Source organism: Rhodofomes roseus (genome assembly GCF_022264815.1).
Source record: "Rhodofomes roseus strain CIRM-BRFM 1785 chromosome Unknown C8Q71scaffold_26, whole genome shotgun sequence".
Lineage (NCBI taxonomy): Eukaryota > Fungi > Basidiomycota > Agaricomycetes > Polyporales > Fomitopsidaceae > Rhodofomes > Rhodofomes roseus.
The window spans coordinates 17,257-35,153 of record NW_025952982.1 but is presented as its reverse complement, the minus strand read 5'-3'; the positions used below and the strand labels follow the sequence as shown (position 1 = coordinate 35,153).

General features: G+C 56.2%; 6 protein-coding genes across 6 annotated transcripts; 3 read left to right on the top strand and 3 right to left on the bottom strand.

Annotated features, from left to right (window-relative positions):
- Window positions 1-669: 669 nt before the first annotated feature.
- On the top strand, window positions 670-2,337 carry C8Q71DRAFT_781936 (FMN-dependent dehydrogenase). The gene is made up of 6 exons (XM_047924903.1): window positions 670-883; window positions 940-1,151; window positions 1,201-1,621; window positions 1,675-1,729; window positions 1,785-1,961; window positions 2,029-2,337. Exons 1-6 carry the CDS (start codon window positions 704-706, stop codon window positions 2,190-2,192), a joined length of 1,209 nt encoding a protein of 402 aa, XP_047774456.1. The 5' UTR covers window positions 670-703; the 3' UTR covers window positions 2,193-2,337.
- C8Q71DRAFT_781932 (mannosyltransferase) lies at window positions 2,338-4,569 on the bottom strand. The gene is made up of 9 exons (XM_047924902.1): window positions 4,317-4,569; window positions 4,120-4,255; window positions 3,894-4,065; window positions 3,651-3,834; window positions 3,253-3,540; window positions 3,009-3,195; window positions 2,833-2,955; window positions 2,695-2,776; window positions 2,338-2,633 (listed from the first exon to the last, which is right to left on the bottom strand). Exons 1-9 carry the CDS (start codon window positions 4,487-4,489, stop codon window positions 2,452-2,454), a joined length of 1,527 nt encoding a protein of 508 aa, XP_047774455.1. The 5' UTR covers window positions 4,490-4,569; the 3' UTR covers window positions 2,338-2,451.
- A 183-nt stretch (window positions 4,570-4,752) lies between these two features.
- C8Q71DRAFT_297753 (uncharacterized protein) lies at window positions 4,753-6,589 on the bottom strand. The gene is made up of 2 exons (XM_047917639.1): window positions 5,930-6,589; window positions 4,753-5,865 (listed from the first exon to the last, which is right to left on the bottom strand). The coding sequence occupies exons 1-2, from the start codon at window positions 6,306-6,308 to the stop codon at window positions 4,781-4,783; spliced, it is 1,464 nt and encodes a 487-aa protein (XP_047774454.1). The 5' UTR covers window positions 6,309-6,589; the 3' UTR covers window positions 4,753-4,780.
- A 959-nt stretch (window positions 6,590-7,548) lies between these two features.
- Window positions 7,549-12,723, top strand: C8Q71DRAFT_861694 (WD40 repeat-like protein; the record flags this gene model as incomplete). Its single annotated transcript, XM_047927937.1, has 20 exons — window positions 7,549-8,375; window positions 8,429-8,579; window positions 8,641-8,860; window positions 8,912-9,240; window positions 9,293-9,400; window positions 9,453-9,544; window positions 9,604-9,851; window positions 9,921-10,110; window positions 10,163-10,318; window positions 10,374-10,556; window positions 10,613-10,686; window positions 10,746-10,962; window positions 11,014-11,132; window positions 11,185-11,307; window positions 11,358-11,459; window positions 11,516-11,621; window positions 11,671-12,013; window positions 12,066-12,199; window positions 12,252-12,571; window positions 12,617-12,723. 20 exons carry the CDS (start codon window positions 7,549-7,551, stop codon window positions 12,721-12,723), a joined length of 4,149 nt encoding a protein of 1,382 aa, XP_047774453.1.
- C8Q71DRAFT_297677 (uncharacterized protein) lies at window positions 12,511-15,127 on the top strand. The gene is made up of 4 exons (XM_047917638.1): window positions 12,511-12,565; window positions 12,617-12,737; window positions 12,799-13,332; window positions 13,392-15,127. Exons 3-4 carry the CDS (start codon window positions 12,858-12,860, stop codon window positions 14,894-14,896), a joined length of 1,980 nt encoding a protein of 659 aa, XP_047774452.1. The 5' UTR covers window positions 12,511-12,565; window positions 12,617-12,737; window positions 12,799-12,857; the 3' UTR covers window positions 14,897-15,127.
- Window positions 15,075-17,043, bottom strand: C8Q71DRAFT_297671 (uncharacterized protein). Its single transcript, XM_047917637.1, has 3 exons — window positions 16,888-17,043; window positions 15,633-16,822; window positions 15,075-15,577 (listed from the first exon to the last, which is right to left on the bottom strand). The coding sequence occupies exons 2-3, from the start codon at window positions 16,791-16,793 to the stop codon at window positions 15,206-15,208; spliced, it is 1,533 nt and encodes a 510-aa protein (XP_047774451.1). The 5' UTR covers window positions 16,794-16,822; window positions 16,888-17,043; the 3' UTR covers window positions 15,075-15,205.
- Window positions 17,044-17,897: the final 854 nt, after the last annotated feature.

Here is a 17,897-nt window from a genome sequence, read left to right as displayed (position 1 = left end):
GACTTCTTGGCCGATCATCCCACAATATCCGCATACCTGCTTGGGGCTCTGGCGCGGTCATGTGGGTTTCTCGTGGCTGCAATGCATGCGTGCTACCAAGGTCAGATGGTGGTTCTGCACTTTATCAGAGCAGCCACAAAGACGGTGTACCTACCTGCCGCCGACTCTGATTCGAGTGGTGCGCGTTGATATGTACACGACGCGTCGAGCAGGAAAGTTGACTGCCGCCGCGAGCGGGATTGCAGAGACGCTTGTGATCCGGACGAGGCTTCTGCACCAGCGTTCCCAAGGCGTTCCCATTGCCTCGGGCTTACCCAGGGTATGTCAAGATTGACGATGAACCTTACCATCCGATCTGAGTGGTAGCTTTGGCGGAACCCGGCCCTCCTTCAATCAGACACCTACATGCTATAAGAGTGCGAGCCGAGCCTGCAACATCCAGCATCGGACTCGTCTCCTCCGACTGTCACTGCACTCACGCCTCAAGTCGCAATCCTCCCCACACCATGTCTTCCTCCGCCAGTCTTCCGAACCCGGATGGTTCGCCGTCCACGACCTGGTCGTCATACGTGAAGGCACTGTACACACGGCGTGGCAAGCCGCCACTCGGCGCGGTCGGTACCGTCTACACCAACAGGCTGGAGGAGGCTGCACGTGAAAAGCTCAAGGGCCGCCTTGGTGAGGAACAGATCCTGTGGATGTGATGCGAGACACGCTGACCGACGATCTCCTGCCGATCGCAACGTCGTCGTCCACAGATGCGTATCTGTACGTGTACGGCAGCGCGGGAACCTGCTCGACGCACGAAGACAACATCAAGGAGTTCGGTAAATGGAAGATCGTCCCGCGGGTGATGACCGACGCGTCGAACCGCAACTTGGAGGTATGCGCTCACTGCGATTTGGCTATCGTATCGCGAAGCTGAGCGCGCGCTTCAAGACGACCCTCTTCGGTGTGAAGTATCCCTCGCCGGTGCTTCTCGCACCCATCGGCGTCCAGGGCATCGTACATCCCGATGGCGAGGTCGCGAGTTCAGGTGCTGCCGGGAAACTTGGTGTGCCCTACATCATGAGTACTGCGTCGACCCGCTCCATCGAGGCGGTCGCAAAGGCAAACGGACCCAATGGCCACCGGTGGTACCAGCTCTACTGGTACGTCCTGTCAGCTTAAGCATGAAACACTCTTACCGGCGTTCCGTAGGCCTCGGCACGACGATGTGACGATCTCCCTGCTTAACCGTATCAAGGCCTCAGGTTTCAGCACCCTCGTCATCACGCTTGACACCATGCTCCTCGGGTGGCGCCCGCACGATATCCAGACCTCCTACCTGCCCTTCCTCCAGGGCGTCGGGTGCCACATCGGGTTCACGGACCCGGCATTCATGGCGCGCCACGGGGAGGAACCGCTCCCACTGGACAGCCACCCGGAGTTCCCGTACGACCCGGACAAGGTCGACGAGCGCATACTGAGCGGCGATGCGAAGGCGCAGCGGACCGCCGAGCTGGGCCAAGCTTGGATCACGGAGGTCACCTCGGGCTGGTTCAGGACATGGCAGCACTTGCCGTTCATCCGGCAACACTGGGACGGCCCCGTCGTGCTGAAGGGGGTCTTGTGCGCGGAGGTAAGCCCGGTCATGTTCGAAGACTTGGGGTTGTTGTGACCACTAGCCCATAGGACGCCGAGCTCGCCATCGACCACGGAGTTGATGGTATTGTTGTGTCCAACCACGGTGTGTCGACCTGCTCCCGTCTGAGCACCACATAGAAGCTGAACGACTCTCCCAGGTGGTCGTCAGGTAGATGGATCGGTCTCAACCCTCTACGCTCTGCATGCGATCATGCAGAGCCAGAAGGTCCGGGACGCGCAGGCGGCGGGCAAATTCACCGTGCTCATGGACTCGGGCATCCGCACCGGCAGTGACGTGATCAAGGCGATCGCCCTCGGTGCCGATGCAGTGCTTTGTACGTGCCGCTCGTCCATCTTCGGAAGGGATCCACAGGTTTGCTGACTTGATAATGCGGGGACTAGACGGCCGCCCATACATGTACGCCTTGACTCTTGCCGGCGAGGAGGGCGTCGAGCACCAGATCAAGTCGCTCCTCGCGGACACCGAGACGTCGCTCGGACTCAGCGGCTTCTCGAATCTGGAGGAGATCCGAGGCAAGTGGGAGAAGGTCCTTGTGAAGGACTGAACGTTGAATAGTATCTTAAACGCGAGACGGAGAGGCCAATGTCGGAGCGCTCTGAGGCCTGTACAAGCTAGGACTGTATTCATAGACAAATAACGCATCGAGAACTCACCGAACAGAGGAATGTATATGTGAATTTCGGGAAAAGGCGCCCCAGGGCCCTCGTGCAGTCCGTGCACGGTGTCAGCGGGAGAGCATCATTAGCGTTGGTTTACTGTACACTACAGGCTCGGTGGGTCTGACGACCCCCGGTGGACTGAACTTACGACGGCAGCCATCTCCTCCACCCGCTCTCGTTCCATCCCTTCTCGAACTCTTCCTCAGAGAAGCGTTGCACGGCCCACGTCCTGGCCCGTTCCCGCAGCGCCAAGTCTTCCTCTGGCGGGAGAGTCAGCACGTTATGGAAGGCCTCCGCGAAGGTCTCGGGAGAAGTGGCGTGGTAGCCTGTCAGGAGAGCGGACAGGGTCATTACACACGGGGAGAAATATGAGGAGTTAATGCGTACCAGTAGGCTTGCCGTCGAACGGCACGACGATGTCGTTCAGCGGGCCCCCAGATGCGTGGGTGACAGGAATGACACCGGCCGCCTGGTGAGTAATTATGTCAGACGTCCATGTAATTTGCAGGATGCTCCCGAACACACCATGAACTCCACGATGTTAATGCCAAAATGCTCATCGACCATGGTGCTCAGCCCAATACTAGCTCGCGAGAGCCAGTTGAGCATAGCAGGGAATGAAGCATTGATGACGAACTCTACGTGGTCCTGGCATCGTCCGCACGTCAGCAAGTGAACGATGCAAAGCCACTGAGCTTTACCGCAATCCCGAGTTCCTTGGCTAATGCTCGAAGCCCTTCGACTCGCGCGGCATCCTCGGCGTTGCGACTCCCTCCGACCAGCACCAATCGAACCTGCGAATCACCGGGGTTTCCATTGCCGTACTCGGGATAGGAAGTCAGAACACTATGGAAGGCATGCAGCTGCGCGGCATGATCCTTTTCAGGACTAGTTCATGCGATGAGCGTCGTCATCCAAAAATCGGGGTATAGCGCATATACCCACCGGAACTGCGCGACGCTGAGAATCACTCGCTCTCGCCCCTCCAGCGGGAACTTCGCCATCTCCCGCGTATCACAAGGCGGGCATACGATACGAGCGGACTTCGGTGTTTGGGAGGGTCGAAGGAGACGAAGGAAGACTAGCGGGGTGCACAAATGCAGGGCGTCGAGTAGCGGGTCGGTGTATTGCAGAATGGAATCCACGTGGTTCTTTGTCCAGGAGGAGTTGACCATGAGGAAGCTTGCTTGACGAAGCGAGTTTGCGTAGTAGTACATGAAGAGGCGGTAATACCTGCAACTTCGTCAGCATGCACCCCCAAAGCAATGCCGGGGACTTCAGCCTGTCACGAAATCGCAGACGGGCCGCTGGAGGTTGTAAATCAAGGCTGAGCCGAGACTTACAGAAGCTTTCCTTTGCTGAGGACACCCGACGAGGATATCGCATTCGAGTTCGTGTGCCATTTCTTTCGCGATCTCACCCTTTCCAGCATATCGGTGCTAATGGTCGGGTAGTGGACATATGCGCCCACAGGAACCTGGCCCAGGAGCCTTACCACATGGAAGGTGAAGGCATAGCCCATGGTATCTAAGCGACAAATCATGTTCATGATGACGATGACGAGTGGACAAGAACATTGACCGCACCAATGAATAGGTCTGGTATGAGCTTGGACATAGCCTCCCATGCCAGATATATAGAGCCGAGGCTTTGGCCAAGGAGCGTGAAGCGAGGCCATGCAGAGTCCTCGACGAGATGTCTCGAGTTGAGGAAGACGAAGTGAAGTGTTTGCGGGGACAGGTCGATGTCAAACCGTGCCTATCATTGACTGTGTGAACGTCTTCACCACCCTCCCAGCCAGACAAGACGCACCTTCACTTTGCTCAATATCTGCTCCTTAGTCGCGTCGGTGTCACCACTGTAGACAATACTGATGACCTCCGGCTCGTCACGCTGCAACATCGCAATTGCCGTCCAGAGCACGCGCTCTCCGCCTCCCCCTGCGTTGCTTCATACGAGGCCTATGTAAATCAGAGAACTATTGCGAGGAAGGCGACTGTATGCGTTACCAGTAGGGGTGGAAGAATCCAACAAACTTCCTCTTGTGCGGGTCGGGCGTCTTCAGCTCATCGAGGATCGCCCGCTTGTGGTTTGCGTTCTCGAGTCGTATGCGGCGGATTGCTGTAAATACGGAGTACAGCGCTAGCCAGACGAGGCCGGCCGCTACGGCCAGCAGATTCATGCTAGTTGACAAGGTTCCCGCAGCGACGAGCGGGCCAGGAGAGTCGTGGAGATGATGGTTAGGTGGGTGAAGAGCTTAGAGCGCGGTGCCACGTTCGCGTCTTCGCGCGTCGCGTCGAGCACATACGTCACGTGTCACTGCAGCGTCCTCCTCAAGAGCAGGCTGGAAGTGTCACCGCATACTTTCGGATTCGGCAAAGCTACATAAGTACATTGGTTATTCTGTCCGATATCTAGTACAACAGTACATCGCCTCTACTGCTACAGCGGGAGCCAGCCTAACGCGGCTCCCTTACATAGGCTGTTCAAGAGTGAGCGTGGACCAGGTGCTAGAAAGACTGGATCTATTGCTTAGGGAGTCCGTCTCGTCTGAGATCACAAACGCGCTTGGCGACGCAGCTCGGCCAGAAAATGTAGCCTGCGTCGGTGTTGGTGCGACAAGTGTTTCGGGCGCGGACTGTACGACGACGATTTCGGAGAGGTTGATCGGATCTTTCACCGCGACGCCCGCCGGGCCCGAGTTGGTTTCGACGAACGTTGATGGCTGTCTGTCTGCGAATGGGTCATCGTAGGGAACAGAGAAGGATGGGCTGGTCGGGGATGATAACGGCGACCTAGCCGCGAAGGGATCAACGCTGAGCATCGACGACGGGCGGTTATCCGCGAACGGGTCCTCAGTCGGTAGCGACGGCCGTCGACTGCTGGGCGATCGTGTGCTCGGGGACAGGGACAAGAAGCTTCGCACAGAGGGGCTGCTGAAGCCTCCCCGGATCGGCGTCCCGGGTACGTAGGCAGGAGGGGGCGAGAACGGGGGCGGCGGTGTGCACGGCCCGTAGTCAAACACGACTCGGCGCGACGGGGTGGGGGAACAGGCGTATGGGAAGTCCTGCTCGCGCGGGGACCAGGGAGAGAGGAACGCGGTGGGTGGTTTCTCCATGTGTGCGAGGGTGGCCTTGTCCCACTCGGTGAACGCACTATCGTCGAGGACGGCATAGCGCTTGCGGCCCTTCGGCGTGCGAGGCGTGCGGGGACTCCGGGGCGAAAGGACGTCTGCCGCGGGCGGGATATTGAGTTTGAGTCGCAACTGGGTTGCGAACTTCTCGCGGATGTGCTGCCGATCGGGCTTATCTTGCGAGGGTAGTTTGAACGAGCGTGGAGGTTTTGGCTTCTGCGTGTCGTCCGGTCCAGAAGACCTGCGAGGCACGAAGCGTTTAAGGAACGTGAGGATCTTGTCGATAACTCGACGGATGGCGGAGCGGTCGCGGTCCGTGGGAGGTGCGACCAGGACACGGGTGCGGTACGACGGTGATGGAGCTGCCTTGCGGCGGTGGAAGCAAGGTATGAGCTGATAGCTGATCACCAACAGGAACAAGCACACTAGCACAACAACGTGTTGTTAGCACCCGAGCAGGGACCCATGGTCACCGACAAGCACACTTACTAACTCCGAGGATTAAGCCGGTGACGGTGCTCATCGCGACGGGAGGGGACCTCCCGCTCGACGTCGCCGACGTCGCGATGGCCGACGCCGAGACTGTAGCCGACGAGGTGGTGCGCTGCATGATCGCCATATCTGGAGGTCCGGCTGACTTCGCGCTCCTGCAATTGAAAGGGGCGGGGAGGGCGCAATGTGAGCCGCCTGCGCCGCTCACCTGCTGTATTTTCATGCCCATTCGCTTGCGTGCGGGATTAGAGCGGGGAAGCGAAGCGACGCCAGTTGCTGCGAGGAATACATATGCCGACCACCGCTGCGTGGAGGAAGACACAGCATACCCTGGGCAATGTGAAAGGCTTGGCCTTGACCAACGTCTGGAATGCATCCATAACGGGATTTGCAGATATCAGTAGGATTGGAAGAGTCGTCCGACTCTTCGGGGAAGTTGCACCCGCTGACCCTGTTGAGGTCATGCTGTAAAGGACGACCCGACTTCATGGCTTTGGCACAAACGTGACCTTGCTCATGAAGCAAACGGTGAGTTAAGACCTGCAGTAGAAGGTAGAACTTCGCGCGCTCAGCCCTCTGGGGGTGGAGCTAATGTCAACGCAGGCCTGCAGATTGTAACAGACAATCCACAGAAGCATGGCTATGTGTCATCGAACGCATTGCGCTCCGCGCCTGCGAAGCATCGAAGAGCGCGGTCTTGCATAAGGCGGTCTGTTAGACGCAGCGGGTCCGGCGTCCGAACAAAGCACAAGCAACGAAGCCACACGTCTGCAACATTGCTGATCGACGTAGAATCATACTTCAGGGCGAAGATGCCCGGCATCGCACTGAGGGGCGTTCAAGGCCGCTATAAGGCCTAATGGGCGGCGAGCCCCGTCATGACCCAGTGTGGATGCGGTAGATGAGCACACGATCAGCGGGAGCCTGAGTAAATCAGATTTATGATCGACTCTGACAAGTTGTCAACGTACCAGAGATCAGCTTCAGACTTGGCTCAGACCGGCGGTCGAGCCGTCGAGAAGCACTGGAGGTACTTAATTTCATTCCATCTGGATTCCATTGGGGTATAAGCACGAACCCCGAGAAGGCTCGAAGAAGCACTTGCCAGACGGTGACCGCACACCTGGTGGTTGCCGTGGTCGATGTCTCAGTCGGTGACTATGAAGAGATGTTGGCAACGATAAGCGCAAAGTAATGTTCTCCGGTACGTGGCATCTAAGTCGCATATCGACCAGCATGGGTGAGCGCTGCTCTGGGTGAGCTTCTTCAAGTTGCCGCTGCTTAGCGCTTAGCGCTTAAGTAGTAGGTCCGATCAAAGGTCTCCCTGCAGTCCCAAAGTGGAATGTTTGGAGACGATCAGTCCTGGTTTGGTAGGGCAGTAGCCGTGTACCCGGTACCGCGTCATTCGCTGCTACTTGTTGATAGGAAGTACGTGACCGCTACGTATACTCTCTGTACTTCACTTACTTGCTGTGACTAGGCTCGTTCATCTGTGCGAGGCTATCGAGTAGACGGATACTCGCCGACACGCTCTTTTGACCTCGCACATAATCTCTGCGATAAGTCTACCGTCTAACATTGCTCAGCTAGTAGTGCCTTGAACATCGGCAAGAAACATGAGCACGAACCCTCTGACGGTCCCTCTGAACTTCTCTCCGCTTCTCGATACAAAACCTACGGATGGAGAACCCGATTGTTTGGACTGGAGCTGCTCCCTTGCTGTGCCATCGTGTCTAGAATCATGGGGACGTCCATCACCTCCTTCCGAAGGCTCGAACCGTTCGTTCGGTCTGGCACTTGGCTGTGAAGACGGGACATTCTATATCTTCCATCCATCTGTCCCGCCGCCGCAAGTGTCGCGGAGGCGAAGTTCCATCGAATCTTCCTCAAGCCGCCCTCCTCGGGTCTCAAATAGTTCGCGACCCACAAGTCCGCTTCGCTATGGCGGGCTCGGCCTCTCGACCTCGCGATCAGGGTCTCCGTCATCTACAAGGTCGGCTCTATCACCGTTCCAGGTCCCCCGGACTCGCGCAGTGTCGTCCGTGACGACCGAACAGGCGGAGGCACCGAAGAACTATGTCGACTTCGACGAGGAGACGGAGAGGATGAAGGACATGCTGAAGGGGAAAGGCGTCAAGGAGAGGACAACAAGCGATATGCTTTCTCCGAACACGGACAGAGGGAGCAACGTGGAGAAGGGCAGCAATACGCGGAGTCCTAGACTACGAGCACTGTCGCCAGCACCGTCCACCAAGTCGACTTCAGGTCTTCCTCCACCGTCCCCTTCAATCACTCCGATCTCCCCTTCCGAGTCGCCCGTGGCCTCAAGCACCCTCTCCTTGACGTGTCATGTGTTCCCACAGAAGTACGGCTATCTACATGCAATCAGGGCGTTGAAGCTTTATGACTCGGGTCGATACCTCATATGTCTCCAAGAAGCAGGGTGAGGACGCTTCGCGAACCCGCTCTGGTGTATCTTATGTCTCTCCTCTACAGCAACGTCTCCATCCATGCTACCTGTGACGGATCCTGTGTCGTCACCGCCGCGGTAGACAGCGAGCACTCGCCACAAGACGGCACCAAAACTCGGAGACCCGCGCCTGCGCTGTGGGTCTGGAAAAGCCTTCAGCTAGGTGTACTCGGAGAGGTGCGCGAGTCCGCTGGGATGGACCAATGCATGTCGTCTGAACCTCCTGTTGTACCTACAGTCCAATATAATTGTTGCATGCGCGTCGAGCGACGAGGCGAGCGGGATCAACCAGATGTCAGATGGGCTCGACGACGAACATGAAGAGCATACGCGGCTCATAGCATTTGCTATCGAGCCTGGGCCGCATAGCGACGGGCGCGAGATGAATTTGGTGAAGCTGGGAGACTGGTGCATCGACGGGACGGCTGAAGGCGTGGGGCTACACCAGAGACCTGATGGTAAAGTCGTATGCAGAAAGACCGCGACCAGTCTCTGATGCAACTCAACAGGCTCCCTCGCTGTATTCAATGTCTCCTCAACCCGACAGTTGACTGTACGATCCCTCAAGATCGCGGAGAACGTTGCGGCGTCCGAGAGTGACAAGAAAGACACCGGTTCAAGGACTGCGCTACCCCTCCCGAAGACATTCAAGGATGCTCTGAAGATCCTGTCCAAAGAGCGCGTAGAGGACACGGACAACCGCGACAACTCGCTCATTCGCATGGGGGACCCTGTCGAACTCGGCTTGGTGTCGCTGAAAGGGGCACTCCTCGGTATGCGGTCCTTCTCTGATGGGGACAAAGTCCGCGTCGGGTGCTGGTCGGATTCTGAGTTGGTGGTACGCACTACGGATAGGAATGCGTGCGGCACGAAACCTGATGCTCTCGTAGGTATTCGATTGGCGCGAAGGAGTGTATGCGCCTCTCTTTGTCCAAGCCTTCGAGGGCGTCAGGGATATCGATTGGACGGCTGCGGAGTCTCTCACCATCTTGTTCATGGTACCTGTGCTCTTCCCATGGATGAGCATCTCCTAATCTTTTGCTGTCAAAGGACCGCGCCGAGATCCATAACGTTGTGAAGGTGGATGCGAACAATGACATCGTCACAGACAAAGGGGAAAGCTCAACCAAGCCAGTCTTGAGGTACGCACCCATTTCATTGCGATGTCCTCAAAGGCGCACTCACTGGTAAATTTACGAAGATTCGAGCTCGTACGCACGATGCCGCTGATCAGCGAATTCTCCGCCATCACTTCGACAGGCGATGTATTCGCTACGGAAGTGAAGAAGGGAAAACGGAGGCTTGAGCAGGCGTGCCTCGACGGCGAGAGTTTCGGCGCAACCTCTCGTCAGGTGTGGAAAGCGAGGAGTGACACGGACGCTCTGTCGTCTGCGTTACGGATAACGTGTACGCTTCCTGTCGAACCGGGTATCAGTATTCTGGGATGCAGTAAGTTGCAATGTTTTCTGTATAGGTGTCGATTAACTGAACGGAATCGGTTTCGCAACGCGTTTTTAGGTGACGGTCGGCTACGGCGCTCGTCGTTCCTCGGGTTACCCCGCAAAGGGACCGGACGGTACACACAGCTCTCAAAAGTACCGCTCCAAGGCGAGATCGTCAGCCTCCACCTCGTGGACAACGAGCGCACGAAGGAGAGATTGGTGATAGGAGGCACCGACGATGGCTCAATAGCCATATGGGATCTACAGTAAGTGAGGACTCCAGGTTATGTGCCGCCTACTAAAGTGCTGTCACTACAGGTCTCTGTCGTTGCGCGCTCGGTGGACCATCTTCACCTCGCCGCTTGCCGAGGTCATCCATCTGAAGGGTGACGCCATTGGCAGACTGAAGAGCTGTGCCCTGTGTATCTCGCAAGACGGTACGATCGCGGTCATCGCCGTTGATGGCTACCAGTTGTACGCGATCTATATTTGAAGAGCGTGTCCCCCTGGACTGATGACTTGCGCACAGCGTTTTCCTGGTTCCGACCTCCTCTGCTCCTTTGAAGCAGATACACATCGGGGGCAACAACCTAATACTTCTGTACTGCGACGGTCGCGCGAGACTATGGGACTCGAAGACGCAGGAGTTCTGGAGGTCTATGAACGCGGACAGGACTGATGAGATGCTGAGGCAGGGAGGGTGGACGAGCTGGTGCGCTGTTCCATTGCATTCTTCGATGAAATTGATTGAACGAATATGTCATCTAGGCTGGTCGGCAATGGGGCATCGTTTGGCAGGGCCATCATCTCCCCGCCATACGCCTCCGTAGGAGCCGACTCCGGTTCGTCTCATGTATCTCACTCTGAGCACCACCGGCTGATCTTCGACATACCCGCGTAGGATGCACAATCCTGCTTGATGTCGAAGCTGCAATCCGGCAGACTTCCCCTACCCTCGCTGAAGGAGGCTCCTCCGAGAAGGCTCCACACCTCAGCCTGGATTTCACGAGAGCCTTCCTGTCTGCATTGATGACGTTTGGGCTGAACAAGGAGATCGACAGCATATGTCGAGACAAGCTACATATCGAGCGATCTAGTGCCTCTGTCGGCCTCTTCGCGTGAGTGAAGTGTTCCTTGCACGCAACGCGGTCACTGATGCGATGATTCAGCGGCCATGCACTGTCGTTGTACTCAGAGCAAGGCTCGGCCTGGTCGGTGTCTTCCGAGGTGTCTGCATTCCGCGCTTTGGCATTGGTTGCGGTGCTGCAGACGCTACTGCTTCACGAAGGTGCGCAAGCTCATTGTCCTCCATGGCACTCTGTCTCACTCAACTCATTCAGAGCTTGTGGCGGATACAAACACGATAATGACCTTCTACGCTGCCTCATTACCTGAAGCACTCGGAACGTCATACAAGCCGCCTAGCCTGCGTGTCCTGGCGAGATATTGGTTGCAGTCTACCGGTGCGTCCGTTCAACGCAAATGGCTACCATTGCGCTCAGTCGTGATGCAGTGAACGAGGTCAGGAGTGCTTCGAGACTCTTGCTGGACGCTGGCATCGCTAGGATGTCAGACTTGGAGACCGCCGAGACAATCGAATATTGGCAGCCGTATCGTGAGTTGACGTGAACACACTGGTTGTCGCGCGTGACCGACTTGCTGCCTCATTAGTTCCTAGCGTACAAGATGAAGGGACCAGAGATCGTCTTCGTTGTGCGATGGCCTTGCATATATGTGGCTCGATAGCAATCGAGAAGTATGCCCTTCTCTTCACGAGGTAGGTAGCCCAGTTGTCGCCCGCACAGGCTACGCTCAACTGTTCACAGTGCCCTCACAGACATCGCCAAGTCGATCGATGTCTACCTTCACGATGAAGCCTCTCCCTACCGGGCACTCGCCATCGATCTCTGCTCACGCGGGTTCCAAGTCTGGCAGCAGCACACAGATGCAGTCGAGATGCTCCGCGCGCTGTTCCTCCTCGCAACAAGCGCGAAGAAGGAGGCGATTTCGCTGCATAACGTCGGGACCCAGGCGCGCTCGGCTGTGCTCAACATCGCATCAAGCAATACGCCGTTGTTCATGACTACGTTGACTATCGACATCCTGCAGCCACGCAGTGTGCAGCACCGCAAGTCGGTGATGCAGCTTGTCATTTTCATCATCCGCAAGGTATGTGTTGTTGTACAGCCCTATGGAGCGGGGGAAAACTCATCCCTCACAGAAACCACTCGTGCTGTATAGCAACCTGCCTCGTCTAGTCGAAGCTGTGGTCAAGTCCTTGGATCCCAACTCAACCGCAAACCGAGATGCAGTCCTGGACTTTGCAGCAGAGATCCTCGGCCAGTTTGTACGGACGTAAGTCTGATATCCGTCGCTACAAGCCACCTTGAAGCTCACATCCTTCCAGCTTCCCGACGGTGGATTTCCACATGGCCACTCAGCGGCTCGCAGTCGGGACGTCCGAAGGCGCAGTCGTGATGTACGATCTGAAGACTGCCACACGGCTCTACGTTCTAGAGGGACACAAGAAGCGCACGACAGCGTGCAGTTTCTCTCCTGACGGTAGACGTTTGGTGACAGTCTCGCTCGAAGAATCGTCCGTACTCGTGTGGAAGGTCGGTGCGAGCTTCACGAGCTTCTTTATGCCCGGGGCACCACCGCGCCAGGGGCACGCTGGCTCTGAGCCATTCAAGAACCTGAGCTTCAACGTCGGAGATGAAGGCGAGTGTGCGTCTCATAGGAAGAAATCAGACAATTCACACATTACTCCAGCGCGAATGTCGTTAACGGCTACCTTGGACAATATTCGTTTTGAGTGGGTCGGCGACCGTAGCGTGAAGCTGAAGATACGCGAGAGTACCTTGACATTCAGTACTTGAGGTCTGACAGTAACGTGAGTACTGAACTGTATCGATGCATGCTACTTAGAGACCAGAGTTATCTCTGCTTCGAAGCAGGTCTTCAAGCCCATGTTCTTTCATCGGCTAACTGACAGCGCCCTCCCGGAGGTCGCATGCTGCGGCCTGCCATCGTAGCAGGGTACGCTACATGCAAAGACATCCCTCAGCCTAGTACCCCACGTTTCTGTTCAAGGAGGGCAGAGGCTTACCATTGTTCGCCTCATACATATGTTGGGCTTGGGCTTGGTTTCTATTGCCTTGTCATATTCCAGCCCCCTTTCCTTTGTCCTGCCACGCTACTCGGAATGACATCGGAGTGGCAACCATGTGCTCCTGCGGTGCCGTTCATATCCTTTGTCCTATGTTCCTTAAAGGCCGCCAGGCCATGGTGGGCATGCAACGCTTCCGCCTTCGAGCTTCACACCTTGCAAGCAATTCCTGGTCTCCCCTCCTTGTCGTCTGCTTGTGTAGCTTGCTGCGATCTGGTGGGATCTTGCTCAACTACAGGGGTGTTGAGACATCACGTTCCAAGTATTGATCGTCCTATAACCCTACGCACCTATACTGTTCTCCGTGATATACGCTACGGTATGTCAATCCTCCCGCCGTTTCGCAAATCTAATAACAAAGTTAAAGTGGTCACGTAGTGCGGACAGCCATGATCAATGGCAATGTCACCGAAGGTATCAGTGCTGCCCGTGTTTCCTTCGACCGCACGCGCTGTGCAACCATCAACAAACTACCGCCGGATGTTCTTCTGCTTATCTTCCACGAACTACGGCGCGCTGCCCAGGAGGCTCTAGAATGGAGGTTTCCCACAGTTGGCCAGAGTAACAGTCGCCTGCCGCCGTCGTACAAGAACCGAGCGCGGAAATACCCCTTCCCAGAGTCGATCGCCTCTGTGTGCCGCCACTGGCGGGAGGTCATGTCGACGACGTCCTCCTTCTGGATCCGCCTGGTCATTTGGATTGGCCAGAAGGGCACACCGCTCCCCGATATATGCGATTTCCTTGCGTGGTCGCGGGACCGTCTCCTCGATATCTATGTGCTGTCGGACATGCACTCGTCCGCGACAGAAAAGGCTCAAGTCGACGCGATCATGGAGCTACTCGTCCCTCACATGCAGCGCTGGCAGGCCCTCTATATGAACGTCCTCCACTCCAGCTCGCTTCCGCGCCCCCGCATTGACCTCGTAGGCCACGCAGACAACCTCATCGAGCTCGAACAACTGTTCTCCGTCGATGACTCCGTTGTTGCTGAGGCCGCCGACTCGGTTATCGGGGAATTTCACACACCTCAGCTAGACGTACTTCGCACGAGTGGCCTGCACTTCCGCGAATCCTACGTGAAGCCGTTTCCTCGATACCCGATGCCTGCCTCACTCGGCGAAATCAAGATCTTAGGGTATGGCGACCACCATCCCGCATTCCCTTTGGTCGACCTACTCACATGTCTCGTGAGCTGCGAGGAATTGAATGACATCGAGCTTGCTGGCCTCGCACTCGATCTGTCTTACACGGGACCACCTGTCCCCCGGCCGAATCAATTAATATGGGGCCCACAATGCTCCTTTGTGGACCTCCCCGGCGATGCAATTGCGGAGTACGATCGTCTGCTCGACTATTCCTTCACGGAGATGATGTCGTACACGCGTTGCTCCTTGGAGAACCCGGTCGAGCTCTGCGACTCGTACTGGATCGATCTGAACGAGATAGAGAGCCCGATCTCGTTGAAAAACTTCCTCGCGCCAGTGCCTTCGAGCGAGGTGCTATCGTTCACGGATTGTGACGGCCTCCTCCCCATGCTTCTGCTCATTCTTGCTAATCCTTGGCGGGTCGGAGAGCTCTGGCTCTGTCCGAAAGTCAAGTCCCTCATCATCAAAGGATGCACGCGATTCAGTAGCTCGCACCTACGCAAATTGGTCGAGGAACGACGCTTCGCGCACGCAGCGACAGGCTATGCAGAGGACAGTGACCCGGAGTTTGTGGTTCATTCGATTACTAATCTCGATGTATATGGCTGCTGCAAGCTGGATTCGGGAGACAAGGAGTGGTTTAACGAGAACCTTAGGACTGTCCGCTGGGACAATTGGACGGGAGGTACTAATCGACGCAGCGGTTTAGACAGTTCCGACTCGGAGTCGGGGTCGTGACTCAATGCGTATGTAGTGATATCGGAAGCGTGTACTATAGACAGTGAACATGCAATCATTGCAGCAGAACGCTAGTACGCACGAGCCGTGACAGCATAGCTCTCTGGGCTACTCAGAGCGTGCGCTGGCGAGACGTGAAGACGTAGGACCAGTTCACTTGCGCCTTGACACCTTCCGGAACCTCCGGTTCTATTAAGAATCTATCGCTTCGTGGGTGCCATATAAACATAGCCACCTATCAGGAAACGGCATGAGTACAATAACTATTCCGGACGTTCGAAGCGACGAAGAGTAGTCATGGAGTAAGGGCTAGCATTGTTGGACATTAGGCTGTCCAGCGCGACCACCCCGAGGCCGAGATATCTGAGACATAGTACCAAGAAGCGTGGAATGAACTACCTCTCCTTCTACGTCTGACATACGCTCTACGACCGGTTCAATTCGTCCTGAACGCTCGGCAACATGATACCACACGTACGGCTCGGGCCCATCCCATTGGTCTACGGGCGCCCACGCTTTCGCCTTCTGGCGCAAGCCAACATATTCCAGTGTTGGTATACAGGTAGCGATGACGTGGGCATATTGCTCCCAGTGTGCGATTTCTCGCCACGGTCGGTGCCTTTGGAGAACGATAGCGATCCCTTTGAGAGGCAGTGCCTTCAATAGCGAGAAATCGTATGTCTAATCAGATAGTTCAGACTACAATGTACAGTGTAAACGGCAGCCTGGTACTCACCAGCAAAGCATCAGCCCTGTCATTCGTCAGCTGTCGCTCCTTTTCTGTGTGATGCCGCGAGGGTGCCCCGGTGATCCTCAGGAATCGAACCGAGGGCGCGTTGCGAGCTATGCAGGAATACGTGCTTTTGCAGGCACTACACTCGAGTACGATTGGCTGGGTGTTTCGTAACATGACGGTCGTACTGTCGACTAGGGCCTGATGCTGTGGAGTGGGAACGTATGGTCCGAGCGAAAACCAGTTCATCTTCAGGTGTCGGACCGGATACTGAAGAGGGAGAGGATGTGTCGTGAAGACGAAGTCGAGCGCTCGCCACTGGTCAATGGGAGCCACAATGGCCGCAGGCGGGCATTCAAGGTGCAGACGACGTAGATTCGGAAACGCGCAGGACATGGCCTGCAGATTCGCCGTAGGGCCGCGCGCGAGTCTGAGTTCCACCACAGCGGGCCAGACCGTGCCCGGCTCGAGCTCCTCAATGATGTCCAGGCCTCCGCATAGACTAAGGACCTCCAACGACTCGGTGAAGTTGCTCAGGAATCGATTGCCTCCGCGGACATACTGGCCCCACCAGGTCTCAATCGTATTGCTGTATTCGATGATGCGAAGCTCGACTTTGCGCGGACGGCTTTGCGTCCTTGACAGCAGTTCTAGGGTGGACACGTCGGCACCGAAGAAGCAGATCTCTTGGAGCTGCGGAAGGTTTGCTATGGCATCGGCGAGCTGCGGCGCAGCATCGAATATGGCTTCCGAGTGGTCGATGCGGATTTTTCGCAACTCGACTGCATAGCGAACAACGTCAGCGAGCGGTGCTGCGAGCGTAAATGTGTAACGTGGCGGCTCCAGATGCTGAGACCCATACTGGATGCAGAATGCGTCTTCGGCAAGAGTGAGGGATTTGAGCTGACGAAGTCGGTTTGAGCCATGCGCAAACATGTAGGTGCGGAAACACTCGTAAAGCTCAGGATAAGCCAGCGGTGATCGTCGTGCGTTAGGGGAGCAGAGCCACGGAAGTGGGAACTTGAACACGACAGCTTCCAGGAATCGTGGTACCGCAATTGCTTGGGCCGCACGGCAGGTCAAGGATAGTTGGAAGGCGTCATATGGGTCTACCAGGGATAGGATGATAGTGAGGACATCCGCATTCAGCGTGAATAAGTCCATGAATACATGTCCACTGGCAACCAAGATGTCTGAGTCGGATTTGTAAGTCACTAGCGACTCGGAGGGCTTCAAATGACGGAGTCTCTCTACTCACCTCCTGGAAGGTTGTCGTTACAGTTGAACCTGCGGCGGTGGAGGAAAACAAGATTGACGTCGCCGAAGCGGCTCAGGTGAAGTGCGAAACGAGTAACATGAAGCCTCAAGGCCTCAGGCCTCAAGACCAAGGCATGACGGAGTCGATGGCGGACGCTTGATGCGGCCGGCGCTCCGAGTTACATACCCGGTGTACGTGATCGAGACATAATCGAAACATATCCTTTGCAGCAAGTCGCGGTGACCGGGAGGAAGAAAGCAGCAAGGAAAGGATGGAAACGTTCAACGAGCTCTCGCCGCGCGTGGTATTAACGCGAGGACAGGAAAGTTGGAACAGGATGTCTTCCTGAAGATGTAAGTAGCTACGAATTCGAAGTTCTCGATTTATGTCACGGTGATGATACTACAACTAGCACCACAAATCAGGATATGCGGCAATGTGAGGCTAGACGGTAGTAAAAAGCCTGGGCATAAGTAGCGGTCTATGAACTTTTGCTAGGGCCTCAGTTTCCACGCAATATCCACGGGCTCCAAGTCACCTTGGCCCGAGACCGCGGATTGAGATCATTGGCAGAGCCTGAATGTGCATGTAGCAATGCCAGCCGTACCACTACGTACCGCCCAACGGACTCATGATTGCAAGTACTTCGCATGTGGGCTACATGCTAACTTGGATACCTTCAAGTCTCGTAGCTCGGAACCCCGGCAGTGACTAGTGCTGACGTCCCTGCGTTTTGAAGCGATACATAATCGTTTCCCTGCTTGTAGTATACCTGGACCCGGACCGTACGTAGGGCATGATCCCGGCGAGTCCGAAGCAGCGGTGTGAGCGGCAGTGCGGCCCAGTCTTGCCACAAAAGACACGGATAGGCTCAGACTGAGATAGCACGGGCAGACCTGGGCAGACGTTCAGACCCGCGACGAGGAACAGACTCAGGAACACTGTGTAGCATGGTACGCACTTTACATAACACCTTGGTGGCCCCCCTGAGTACATTCCAAGTACATTCC

Coding starts and splice junctions, on each gene's coding strand:
- C8Q71DRAFT_297671 (XM_047917637.1), bottom strand. CDS start 16,793: ATGGACTTATTCACGCTGAATGCGGATGTCCTCACTATCATCCTATCC. Junction 15,578..15,632: donor ACAGGGCTGATGCTTTGCTG/GTGAGTACCAGG, acceptor CTATCTGATTAG/ACATACGATTTCTCGCTATT.
- C8Q71DRAFT_297753 (XM_047917639.1), bottom strand. CDS start 6,308: ATGCATTCCAGACGTTGGTCAAGGCCAAGCCTTTCACATTGCCCAGGG. Junction 5,866..5,929: donor CGGCTTAATCCTCGGAGTTA/GTAAGTGTGCTT, acceptor TTGTTGTGCTAG/TGTGCTTGTTCCTGTTGGTG.
- C8Q71DRAFT_781936 (XM_047924903.1), top strand. CDS start 704: ATGCGAGACACGCTGACCGACGATCTCCTGCCGATCGCAACGTCGTCG. Junction 884..939: donor CGTCGAACCGCAACTTGGAG/GTATGCGCTCAC, acceptor GCGCGCTTCAAG/ACGACCCTCTTCGGTGTGAA. Junction 1,622..1,674: donor AGGGGGTCTTGTGCGCGGAG/GTAAGCCCGGTC, acceptor ACTAGCCCATAG/GACGCCGAGCTCGCCATCGA.
- C8Q71DRAFT_781932 (XM_047924902.1), bottom strand. CDS start 4,489: ATGAATCTGCTGGCCGTAGCGGCCGGCCTCGTCTGGCTAGCGCTGTAC. Junction 4,256..4,316: donor GGATTCTTCCACCCCTACTG/GTAACGCATACA, acceptor CCTCGTATGAAG/CAACGCAGGGGGAGGCGGAG. Junction 3,196..3,252: donor CTCAGCGTCGCGCAGTTCCG/GTGGGTATATGC, acceptor CGCATGAACTAG/TCCTGAAAAGGATCATGCCG.
- C8Q71DRAFT_297677 (XM_047917638.1), top strand. CDS start 12,858: ATGCTGCGGCCTGCCATCGTAGCAGGGTACGCTACATGCAAAGACATC. Junction 13,333..13,391: donor TCTCCGTGATATACGCTACG/GTATGTCAATCC, acceptor GTGGTCACGTAG/TGCGGACAGCCATGATCAAT.